The 13286-nt window shown below is 38.6% G+C and overlaps 2 protein-coding genes across 2 annotated transcripts in view; both read left to right on the top strand.

Annotated features, from left to right (window-relative positions):
• The first annotated feature begins 1384 nt into the window (after nt 1–1384).
• LOC591551 (tRNA pseudouridine synthase A) overlaps nt 1385–13286 on the top strand; it is a 31120-nt gene continuing 19218 nt past the window's right edge. Inside the window, exon 1 of the mRNA XM_030986196.1 lies at nt 1385–1487. The gene's annotated coding sequence lies outside the window, so the exon portion shown is untranslated. The remainder of the gene's footprint in view (nt 1488–13286) is intronic.
• Nucleotides 3940–5919, top strand: LOC591529 (glycosylphosphatidylinositol anchor attachment 1 protein-like). Its single transcript, XM_011663940.2, has one exon. It carries the CDS (start codon nt 3940–3942, stop codon nt 5917–5919), a length of 1980 nt encoding a protein of 659 aa, XP_011662242.2.

Raw genomic sequence — 13286 nt, 5'->3', positions numbered from 1 at the left:
GTCTAAATTCAGTTCCCCCCCCCCCCCTCCCACGCGAAGCGCGGAAGCTTTTATGTTTCATTAAATCATTAGAGAAAGAATACGATTCGTTGTACCGTTCTCGACTCTTAATCGTTGTCTGAATTTCAAAAATGTTCTTTGTCTATTATATTCCCTTTTCTTCCTACGTCCTCTTCCTTTTTACTCCTCTCTTTTTTTTGGCTGGCGTTTTTTGGGGGACCACCCCACCTGATCTCCCTTTCTTTTCTCTCTTGTCTTTTCTTCTTCCTTTTTTTGTTTTTTTTTGGTTTCTTTTAGCTCTCCTCTTTTCCTTTCCTTCCTTTTCTCTTTTTTGTTTTACCGGGACGGGGGGGGGGGGGGGGGGCAAGGGCCTTTTGCCCCCCACCCGATCCACAACTTGTTGACGGGAAAATTGCAATTGATATCCCCTTTTCTTTTCTTCTTTTTCTTTTTTCCTTCCCTTTATCTCCTCTATTCCTTTTTTTCTTTCCCTTTCATTCCTTCTCTTTTATTTTTTGATTGGAAGAGGGGGGAGGCAACAGCCTGGGAGGCAAGTCTTTTTGCCCCCCCCCCCCGATCCCATTCTTCCCTCTTTTCTTTCCTTCTTCCTCTTTTTTCCCCCCTTTCTCTCCTCTTTCCCTTTCCCTTCTTTTCCTTCTCTCTCTCTCCTTTTTTTTGCGGGGGGGGGGGGGGGGGGGGGGGGGGGGTAGGGGGGGGGGTAAGGCTCGCTAGGCCCCCAGGCCCCCCTGGATCCGCGCCTGGATATACAAATACTATTTTAAACACATTTACTTTGACCACGTACATACCGGTTTCAATTTTGTTTCTGCACTTGATTTAGTTTCCTTTTCAGGAACTGTACCGCATAGAGCTGTATATATAACAACTCTATGCTTTACCCTCATCTAGATGCAGGTGTTGATATGAGTATCACCATAGAAGTAGAAGAAAAGTCTATATTCTCCTAGTCTATAAATAACTAAATTAAAATTAAAAATTTATTCATTATATTAAATCCACACCAAACGAAGGATTTTTTTCACGGAGGGGCCGTCCCGGTACGTGTTTCAAAATTTGGAAAATCGCGCCGAATGATATTTCGCTCTATAGGGGGGGGGGGGAAGTATTCATTTTTTTCAACAACAAAAATGAGGGGGGGTTAACCCTCAAAACACCCCCCCCCCCCCCCCCCTCCCCCCGTACGCGCCTGATCCACACAGATAGGATCATGCTCAAATTTTCAAAATTATATTGTAACATAGATATAAATTGAGTGGCATTGAGTGCAGAAGTCAAACATTACAATCACCACGAATGCCCCAAAATCAACGTAGATCTAGGCCTACTAGGCCTACGTGTAAGTCTCTTCTTTGATCGGTCCCCGAACCCCTAACTCGGCCTCGATCGCGACTCCCCGCAAGCTATGTCGGAAATTAAAATCCATCCTCGACCTACTCCCTCAAGGTGTCAAGCGTGCGAGAATTCAGGTTGGTGATTACTCTATTATTATTGTGTGTAATCGGTTTGTTATCTTGTTCTGACATGTTTGAAGTTATATAGACTAATTACATCTCTCCTATGATGATGATACTCCAATCATTATACTTTCATCGGGGTTTCATTTGAAATAAAACAAATCTTGTGTTCTTGACTTGACTAACACGATTTCGTACGTGTGGGACTGGAGTTGAAGGGATTTTTTTTTCTTCACACAATCGGACGAACGCGAACAAGCGCACCGCGCCGTATCGTAGACTATGCAATTCTTTTTGCTCAAGGGGTGGGGGGTAGGGGTAATGAGCACTAAAAATAAATTCTGTTTGCGTCCCCAAAAATAAGAATCATCCGCATTTATTTTTGCTGTGCCTGTCCTGTGGCTGAGCTGTGGGGTTTTTTTCATCGGCGCTCTGCGGGTTTCGGGTTCCCGATTGCGTGCTGGCGATGCGAAAACGTATTCTCCGTAATAGATCTAGGGTAGCGCGCCCAGTATTCGGTCGATTCCCAGTATTCGGTCAGACAGCCGTTTCAACAGCTGTAACAATTTAAAAAATAATTTATGAGCCACGAAACTTGCACAAATCAGGCAGCTGAACAACTTTTCTTAACTCTCAAAATTAAATCAGATTTAGGGCCCCGAAAGATCTCCAACTTAGCTCGAAATTGGTCAGTGTCGCACAACTTTCCGCACTTTCGCGTTCTCTTAGCACATGCGCTAACGTGCATAGCCATATGTAGAAGTCTATTGCGAAACAACTACGTGTGCTGTCACAATGAATTTAGTATGTGTGTGAAGAGAATCACTTCCGTGTTCGCTCCGTCGCAGCGAATTTGCAAATGACGCACTTGCCGATGTGCAAGAGGTATTTATACGATACCCTTGCCATGCGGTATCGCTCTCAGCCAGTATTCGGTAAACGCATTGACATTCAGTGCTTTATCGCGCAATTGTGTGAAAATAGTGCGCAAATACGCTACGCTCCTTTGCAACGGAGATACCACGCACAAATCGCGTGACCGAATTCTAGTCGGCGCGACCGAATTCTGGGCATAAAAATGCTACGTCTTCTTTCGGAAGTCTTTTGCTTATCGTTATTTTATATTTTCAGTGACTATAAAATCCTGTTAGAGGAATAAATTTCTTTTCTTTTGATGGGTAGATTGCCCAATGAAAGAGGTAAGAATTCAAAATATTAGTGATTTCCCTTAAGTGACCGAATACTGGGTACTCTACCCTACTCCCAGTTCACTCTTTATCATGGGTTGTTTGTCTTCCCGAGAATTTATCGCTCGTAAGTCGTAACATCTCTGAGGAGACTGAGCTGTACAAAGTGAAAGTCGATGTGAAAATAAAAAGCATAGACTCTAGACTATGAGTATGAAAAAAAATTATGAATATGATCCAGAGCTACCAAGACCAAGCGTCACCCATTTCAAGGGTCTGCAAACGGTATTGTCATTTGAAGAAAAAAAACGATATACCCTCGCCCACGCCCTCGCACGCCGAGTCATGAAAATGTCACGCATAGCTGATCTTTGAACTTGCCGTCTCTGAAGATCAAGACAATCCTTGTGGAATCCGTTTTTTGCATCGCCAATGCGCTGATCAGAAATACGAAATGTCTGCTAAAATGCAGACGCCGCTGTCTGCGTTAACGAAGACGGCCCCCGTTCATGCGGACGATCCTTATTCAGAGTCTACGATACGGTAAGGGTGACGGTTCTTCTCATCCTAACCTGACGATTCATCCATGTTGAGCGAAGGAAAGTATGCATGCGCGGTAGCGGCGGAGCAAATATGACTATTCATATTATAGAGCAGGTTCGCTCGAAATTGCTGAATATGCATGAATTGAAGAGAGTGAGACAGGGCCCTTCTCGACCTCTTGCATATTCACAATGTACACACTGAGTTTCCTTCGCGAGATTATGGCGGAGTCCGTGTCATGCCCTCTATAAACCCAAGCTTGAACTTCTTTAAGGTCTTGTTTTCGTAATGACTTTTTCAGTACAGTTCTTTGAAAGTACTTTGTAATTCTTCTGCTTATATTCTTTTTTGTTGGATACTCCCAAGTCTCAACCCAAAGCAATGAAGTCTGTGATCGAGACAGGAGCTTGAAATGCAAAGAAATGAGACAGAGACAATCATGGCTTGTACAGTGCAGTTCAGTATCAAAGTGACAAGTGGGAATTAACTAAAGATAAAAGAAATCTCTATTATTTCTAGAGTAGACCTATATAAACTTACAAACAAAAAATTACAGTCAGAAGTTTTTGAAAAGAAGAATTTAAAAGATTGCTCTGACACTTATAGAGCCAAAGTTCTTTTTTGTGTTTAGATTTGACTATGTAGACTGTCACTGATTGTCTCTGTCTCATTTGATTTGCTATGACAGGTTCTTGGTCAAGACTTGGGTGTGACTGAAGATCAGCATTGTCATCATGGGCCTGTTAACAGACACTCGAACACAGGCGGTCATGTCCCGTGTTATTCTGGCCATCCACAAGCCTCTGGAGGTCCTTCTGTACATTGCTGGTGTGGCCTCACTGCTAGTGTTAGCATTCACCCCTCTCAATGAAAAGACATACTTCTCTGAAAATGCCCTCTTACCAGGCTTGGTGGAGAGGAAGTATCTGAATGATCAAAGTGTCAAGGATTACGCCAAGGAACTGACCCGACTGGGAGCTGCGGACAACGGGAAAGGTCCTATCCCTGAAGATTGGCTGAAAGCTCAATTTATGGACTTGGGCTTAGATGTGTTTTCACAAAACTTCACTGTGCAGCACCCCTTTAACGTTAAAGCAAAAGGAACTCAAGAGAGTGGAGCTGTCTCCGGAACCAATGTCTATGCTATCCTCAGAGCCCCTAGAATTGCAAGTACCGAAGCGATAGTCATCACAGTACCATATCGCAATAAAGAGGCTGAAGCAGGCAGGGCAAGGACACACTATGGAATTGGCCTGATGCTGTCATTAGCCAGCTTCTTTAGCAAAAACACATTTTGGTCAAAGGACATCATCTTTGTGGTCGTGGACAAAGAAGAGGTCGGGATGCAGGCCTGGTTAGCTGGCTACCATGATAGTCATTCAGAATATCTCCCAACAAGCCTCATGCTAGGGCGCAGTGGATCAATCATCGCTGCCATCAATTTGGAGCTCGGCTCTGAGTTTACTGATCACATTGATTTGAAGATTGAAGGTGTTAATGGACAGTTGCCAAACATGGATCTGTTCAATCTGGCTGTCAGGTTATGTCGTGTAGAGAGGGTTCCTGTCACTTTCCAAAACAGATTTGATCCTTCAGAAAGAATTGTTGTCAAGTGGGCGGGACTACAGCATTCGGCCACAACCATGCTACTCAACATGGCTAAGCAAGCCAGCGGAAAGCCAAGCGGAATCCATGGTCTGTTCCTGCGCTACCACATAGAAGCCCTGACTCTCCAGGCCCATCCTGCAAAGCGTGGGTCCGGAGTAGAAGCAGTTGGGCGTGTCATGGAAGGCGTGGTCCGCAGTGTAAACAACCTGTTGGAGCGGTTTCACCAGTCTTTCTTCTTTTATGTACTCCCTAGCTGTGAAAGATATGTCTCAATCGGTCTATACATGATTCCTTTCGGCCTCTTGTTGGTTGTACCTACACTGCGTGGTATGGCCCTCTGGCTTCTTGCAATGCAATCCGTTGAAAAGATGGACACTTCTTCAGACGAGAAAGATAATGATGAGAAAGAGGACGGTGATAAAAAGAAAAAACTGGAGCTAGAGCAGCAAGGTCGTCCTTTTGGTCAAGTCATGCCTCTCATCATTGGTGCACACATCATGGGAGCCATACTGTTCATAAGCCCACAATATCTTGTCAGTGAGCACATCGCATCCTTCAATGTAACCCCGCAAGGTGCCATTGCTATAGGTTTTGCAGCCTTCTTCGTTGGATCAGCGTCCCTCCCTATCTTTGGTAGGAGGAATAATTTTCAAACGAGCGAGGATTTACCTTCGGACTGGCAGCTCTTGAAGTGTCTCACGCTCATCTGGTACACAGTTACACTCCTGGCTGTGTCTATGTTTAACTTTTCTCTGGCTTTCTTTGTTGCTGTGCCAACAATTCCCATCGCCGTCATTGTTCAACCAGCCGAGCAATCAGTTTTGAAAATAATACAGGGATTTCTCCTTCTTATGATATCTCCCCTATCTTTGCTCTATTCTTTCATAACTGTTCACCATGGATTCTTTAACCCTGGAGATGCCATGGTAGACATTCTTACCCAGGGGTTGCATAAGACTGTAGATTCCTTGTTTGAAGGTGTGGTCAATGCCTACTTGTATGGCAACAAATCTTTTGCCTTGATAACGTTAGTATGGTTTCCTGTTTGGTTTCTCTTGTGGGCAGTGCTTTTCAGGAAAGCAAGTGGCAAAAAGGTTTCATCATGATTTGTAGCTGAATATGTCTTGAGTGAGCTTTTCAAAGTACCCTAAACAACTTTGTTGCAGGAAAAAAATGGAAATTCAAATGTTTTCATGTCTTATGTAAAACAGAAACATGTTAGAAATTATGTTAGAATTATTTTCTATTCCCTTTTCACATTCCTGAAATAATAAAAAATGCATAAAATGTAATTTTTTCAAGCAAACTTATTTGTGGATGCCAATGGCCTACACCCACACATAATACACATGCTCAATGAATTATTTTACTTTTGGGAAGTATATTTTGATTTTTTTTTTTGTTGTTAAGATCCATATTTATGTTACCTTGTATATAATGCAGAAATATTGGGTGGGATAAGGCAATGATTCTTTTAGTGGTAGTTTTGTATATTTTTGTGATAATGCATGTACAGTGTACATGTACTTGTATATCATGATGAAATTTACAAGCAAATATCATGTAGTCTTATGAAATGTACACTAAAATAATGTGTAAACAAACTAAGTGGAATCTAGATAAAGCTTGGCCTGTGATGTACAAAGATTTAAACTACTTGTAGAAAATATCAGTAATGAAAATGGTTTTGTTTAACATTAAAAAAAAGTGATTTACCTTTTAGGCCAATATTGCCATAGATAATTTTCATAAAGTTCTTATTTCAATGATTGTTGTAACATAATATCTTTTGAATTTTCTTCAACTTATATGATTTAATTTTCCCCAATTGTAGTTTGGGCAAATTTATTTCTTTCACTCTCATTGCACAAATGAAACCTCTATTTGTACAAAAAGCATACTGATCTTTTTTAGTCTTGCTTAAAGGTTGGATGACATCCAAATATAAGTTGATTCATGTTGATGTGCAGGGCTGCATACAACTCATATTTTGTTATTAAAACATCTAAATATATTTCATAGATTTTTGGATATTTTTTTTAATAATTTTCTTAGACCTGCCAAGCTTCACCCTAAAAAAATGCTCCAGATCTCATTCATCTTGTGATGTCATCTGTTAATCAAAAGTGAATTGACAAGAGACAGTGGTACAAATCTGCCAACCAGTACGATTTAGTCGCATCTCACATCTGCAGTTTGGGGATGTTCATTGGAACACACCAGTCATACATATTCAACCAATGATCCATACAAAAATTTCTTCCTGTATGTAGGAACTATAAAATGCGTTCATCCGCGTAACAGTCCGTGTTTATTTTTAAGAATATAAATTTTTTCAGTAAAATACAATTTGGGGGATTAAAGAATACAGTTTTTGAACTCCAGAGGTTGGCAGGTCTGGTGGTATGTAACTTCCCAGCTCAGCACATGCTCACAAAAGAATTGCACTCTTTCATACAATATTACCTCAATTACCTTACTTTTCCTGGTGATGCTACAGCACGTCTGACATAGCAACTTTTAGGTTTTTTTTTATGGGCTATTGTTAACATTTGGTCGACTCTGGTGAAGCTACATATAGTGTTCACAATATTTGCTAAATTGCATTGTATAATGAAAAATATGTTACCTTGTATTTTTGCTGTCAAATGATCAACCATTCCTTATATGTATACTTTTTGAAAAGTATGCAACAGCAAATCTTCACCACAACTGGTATCTGTATGGTATTCTTGTTATTTGTTGTTGTTGGTATCAATGCCATGTCTGTCCATCATGTGAAATAAAGTTCAATTCTAAGCCACCAAATACATGGTTTTTCAATCATTTCTTTTCAATTTTAGAAAGTTGTGATTCAAAATCCAAAGCAGTTTTGACGAACTGCCTTGACATAGCAAATACAGAACACGTAGCAGTAAAATAAGTCTTCACATCCAACAATCCACTGCCACTACATAATACATTACTGTATACTCTTTCTTCTTGATTTTGAGTAAGTCTTGGCCCATTAGCGTTCCATCAACCCATGAAATTATACATTTACAATGCACATACAATATACAAAGGAGCCAATTATCCATATTTCTAGGTTTATTTGTATTCATCATTGAACAAAAACAAGAATAAACAACATAAAGCAATAAACCCCCCCCCCCTAAATAAAACAAATAAATAAGTATTACTTGGAATACTCTTTGTGACGCAGCTGCCGGTCGTATAAAAGGTTAAGTCTACTCCAAAAATAATTTGCCTTTAATAGATGCAGAAAAACAAGAGAAACAGAGCAAAAAAAGTCGAGTAAAATTGGATGACTAACGAAGTATGCAGAAATGTGGAATTTAAAAAATCACTACACAAATTGCCAATTTGGTTATCAGACTGTGACGTCATTGCCTCACTATTTTTCAATTGCTTTATATTTTTATTCCCCAAAACTCGATTTCCCCATGCCTTTGCCCATGATATATGATTTGTATCAAATTGCATGCATGATATTTCCCTAAATCTTTTGAGAACTTTGAAGAATTGATACTATTTTCTGAATATTGTATATTCATAATTATTGATTTCTATAATCAATAGCTTATCAAAATCAATATCAATATTAAGAAAGCAATTAGTGGAGGGTGAAGCAATGACGTCAAAATCTCATGAATGAGTTGCTAAAATGTCTTGTGATTTTCAAAGTTTTTCATGTCATTAAAAATTCATAACATTCTATTAGACATCTGATGTTGCTCAATTTGTTTTTGCGGTGCCAGGTAAAAATGTCAGAGGAAAAAATGTCAGAGGTAAAAATGTCAGAGGTAAAAATGTCAGAGGTAAAAATGTCAGAGGTAAAAATGTCAGAGGTAAAAATGTCAGAGGTAAAAATGTCAGAGGTAAAAATGTCAGAGGTAAAAATGTCAGGGGTAAAAATGTCAGAGGAAAAAATGTCAGAGGTAAAAATGTCAGAGGTAAAAATGTCAGAGGTAAAAATGTCAGGGGTAAAAATGTCATATGTAAAAATGTCATAGGTAAAAATGTCAGAGGTAAAAATGTCAGAGGAAAAAATGTTAAAGGTAAAAATGTCAGAGATACAAAGAAAATGTCAGGTACAAAAAAAAATGTAGGGGGAAAAATTGGTGCCATCATTATATCTCGGCACTTTATCACACAAAATGTCAAGATGTAAGCTACTGGGCTTGTCTCTTATATTTTATAAATGACTGTGTATTGTACTTCGTACATGTCCTGAGGATAATACAATATGGAAAATAAATTTGAAACTTATATTTTGTGATCAGGTTTGCATATATTAATTTCTATTATTTTTCGATATTTTATATTGGTTGATGTTTTAATGTTTATTTGGTTTTGAGGAAGTAGGCCATGAAATATACATAGAATATTAAGATTGAATGAGATACAACAGGGAATCAGTTATAAAGATCGCTCAGAAATTCCACAAATTCAGAAATTAGACCCATCTTCATGTCCATCCCAGCAAAGACTGTTGTGACAAGAAAACGTTAATAAAAAGACACGGACGCTTTGTCCCCCCTCATCAATACTTTATTACAAAAGTTTAACAATGTTAAATATTGTCAGATAGTAGGCCTACAAGTGGTAAACGTTGAGACATATCTACCCAGGTATTTTGTCATGTGCTTTCGAGTTTCGTCCATAACACTGCAACTTTATATTTAAAAATTACGACTAAGAAACGTGGGAGAAATACAGTATAAGTACCTCAACTTCAACCGTTTTTGTTCTGCAAAATTCATGATGCATTTTGTTTAATGTGTAGACTTGTACGAATATGTACCTGCTGGAAACTGTCGTATACAGTGTATGCCAGCACACCTTGTATAAATCCTGCACCAAATATCGTTCAAACAATATTACCATGTATACAAGCAGTATCATGATCAGGGGCGTCAATCCTGGGGGGGGGGGGGACGGGGGGACACGTCCCCCCTCCCCACGAATGTTCAGGTGGTGAAATGTACCCCCCATGTTTTGTCAGAATAGAAGTTCTTTAATAATTTAATGTAACGTCAAAGCTTCCGCGCGGGAGGGTGGGGGGGGGGGGGGAGAACTGAATTCAAACAAGGATTAAGAGTCGAGAACGGTATACAACGAATCGTCTTCTTTCTCTCAAAATGTATTGAAACGTCAAAGATAAAAAAAAGGCAATGAATGAACCGGTCACCAATGAAATTACATGCCGTGAAACAGAATAACTAGAGAAAGAGTGTGTGTGTAGCAACATAACGTGGTATAATTTTGAAAGTAACTGTAAAGGTGACATGTAATTGTGTCCCCCCCCCCCCATGCTCTAACTCGGATTGACGCCCTTGATCATGATGCTACAAATGTGTACAGTAAAACTATGTTTCTGATATGTTACTCATGAATAAATATTTGTCAATTTCAGTGTTTGATCTCTCACATCAAATAATTATAGAACGATGTAGCTTAAACAGAACCTCTGCAGAGCGCGCGCTTATCTGGAATATGATGGTGCGGTTAGCATTTGATGTAACATTGGCGGCTTTCTGTTTTGTATCAGAGTATCAAGCTGCTTATTGATGTTCTCCCAGACTATTTATACCGCAATAGTGATCGACGATCAACTCTTTGCAAAGCGCGCACTCTCTGGAATGTGATGGTGCGGTTAGCATTTGATACATGGGCGGCTTTCTGCTTTGTATCAAGGTATCAAAGTATCAAGCACACAAAAAAGTGAAATTGTTGGAAATATTCATTTGTAGGAAATTACATTTTATAATAGTCATTGCCACATTTTAAAATGTCCATCAATCTTCAGAAGGGACGGTGAAGTGGGGGGGGGGGGGGGGGGGGGGGGGGGGGGGGGGGGGGACTCACGGCGTGATATGTTATCTTCTTCTTTCTTTTTTTTGGGGGGGGGGGGGGCTGTGATGACTTTTCTTTTTATTTAGTGATTACACCATCGAGCCACAACTCGGCCTATAATTGTTCATGGCCAAACTACTCGATTTTAGACATTTTTTTTCCAGAAGTTTGCTCAGTGTACCAGTATCATTTGCTTAGACAAAGGCATATGAGGGGGAGGCAGCCGGGTCATTACGAAGGATGCACCCCCTCCCCCGTCTCCGCTCGGCAATATTTGGGCAAAAGGTCCCAATTCCGGGCAGTAAGGTAAATAAAAGTTACAGAAAGAAGAAAATAAAGCAGCGCTGAAATTAATGAAACTTTTACCTCTGACATTTTTACCTCTGACATTTTTACCTCTGACATTTTTACCTCTGACATTTTTACCTCTGACATTTTTACCTCTGACATTTATTCCTCTGACATTTTTCCTCTGACATTTTTTTCTCTGACATTTTTACCTCTGACATTTTTACCTCTGACATTTTTACCTCTGACATTTTTACCTCTGACATTTTTCCTCTGACATTTTTACCTCTGACATTTTACACCGAGCCGTTTTGCTTCTATTGAAAGTAAGTTCTTTTTGGAGTGGACTTGCCCTTTAACAAGCCTTTACTGGTTTCAAAGCATTTACTGATAAAGGCATACATACGGTACTGTGCGTCCAGACAGATAATTTAAAATGGTAAATAAAACGGGTTTGCATCTAACGTTCCTTAAATCTTTCAAAAGGTACGTTGACAACATTATTTGAAAAATATTTGAAAAAGTATTTAAAGAGAATAAAACCCAACAACATGAGCTTATAATATTGTTCAAAATTGTCTGCCAGTTAAAAATATCTTGAAATTGTTTGTATCTGATTAATTAGCAAGGAAAATAACATATCAAAAAAAAAAATGCATAAAATGTAATTTTTTCAAGCAAACTTATTTGTGGATGCCAATGGCCTACACCCACACATAATACACATGCTCAATGAATTATTTTACTTTTGGGAAGTATATTTGATTTTTTTTTTGTTGTTAAGATCCATATTTATGTTACCTTGTATATAATGCAGAAATATTGGGTGGGATAAGGCAATGATTCTTTTAGTGGTAGTTTTGTATATTTTTGTGATAATGCATGTACAGTGTACATGTACTTGTATATCATGATGAAATTTACAAGCAAATATCATGTAGTCTTATGAAATGTACACTAAAATAATGTGTAAACAAACTAAGTGGAATCTAGATAAAGCTTGGCCTGTGATGTACAAAGATTTAAACTACTTGTAGAAAATATCAGTAATGAAAATGGTTTTGTTTAACATTAAAAAAAAAGTGATTTACCTTTTAGGCCAATATTGCCATAGATAATTTTCATAAAGTTCTTATTTCAATGATTGTTGTAACATAATATCTTTTGAATTTTCTTCAACTTATATGATTTAATTTTCCCCAATTGTAGTTTGGGCAAATTTATTTCTTTCACTCTCATTGCACAAATGAAACCCTATTTGTACAAAAAGCATACTGATCTTTTTTAGTCTTGCTTAAAGGTTGGATGACATCCAAATATAAGTTGATTCATGTTGATGTGCAGGGCTGCATACAACTCATATTTTGTTATTAAAACATCTAAATATATTTCATAGATTTTTGGATATTTTTTTAATAATTTCTCAGACCTGCCAAGCTTCACCCTAAAAAAATGCTCCAGATCTCATTCATCTTGTGATGTCATCTGTTAATCAAAAGTGAATTGACAAGAGACAGTGGTACAAATCTGCCAACCAGTACGATTTAGTCGCATCTCACATCTGCAGTTTGGGGATGTTCATTGGAACACACCAGTCATACATATTCAACCAATGATCCATACAAAAATTTCTTCCTGTATGTAGGAAACTATAAAATGCGTTCATCCGCGTAACAGTCCGTGTTTATTTTTAAGAATATAAATTTTTTCAGTAAAATACAATTGGGGGATTAAAGAATACAGTTTTTGAACTCCAGAGGTTGCAGGTCTGGTGGTATGTAACTTCCCAGCTCAGCACATGCTCACAAAAGAATTGCACTCTTTCATACAATATTACCTCAATTACCTTACTTTTCCTGGTGATGCTACAGCACGTCTGACATAGCAACTTTTAGGTTTTTTTTTATGGGCTATTGTTAACATTTGGTCGACTCTGGTGAAGCTACATATAGTGTTCACAATATTTGCTAAATTGCATTGTATAATGAAAAATATGTTACCTTGTATTTTTGCTGTCAAATGATCAACCATTCCTTATATGTATACTTTTTGAAAAGTATGCAACAGCAAATCTTCACCACAACTGGTATCTGTATGGTATTCTTGTTATTTGTTGTTGTTGGTATCAATGCCATGTCTGTCCATCATGTGAAATAAAGTTCAATTCTAAGCCACCAAATACATGGTTTTTCAATCATTTCTTTTCAATTTTAGAAAGTTGTGATTCAAAATCCAAAGCAGTTTTGACGAACTGCCTTGACATAGCAAATACAGAACACGTAGCAGTAAAATAAGTCTTCACATCCAACAATCCACTGCCACTACA

This window comes from Strongylocentrotus purpuratus, unplaced genomic scaffold (genome assembly GCF_000002235.5).
Source record: "Strongylocentrotus purpuratus isolate Spur 01 unplaced genomic scaffold, Spur_5.0 spur5_scaffold_15, whole genome shotgun sequence".
NCBI lineage: Eukaryota > Metazoa > Echinodermata > Echinoidea > Camarodonta > Strongylocentrotidae > Strongylocentrotus > Strongylocentrotus purpuratus.
This window is presented reverse-complemented; position numbering and strand designations above follow the sequence as displayed.

Coding starts and splice junctions, on each gene's coding strand:
- LOC591529 (XM_011663940.2), top strand. CDS start 3,940: ATGGGCCTGTTAACAGACACTCGAACACAGGCGGTCATGTCCCGTGTT.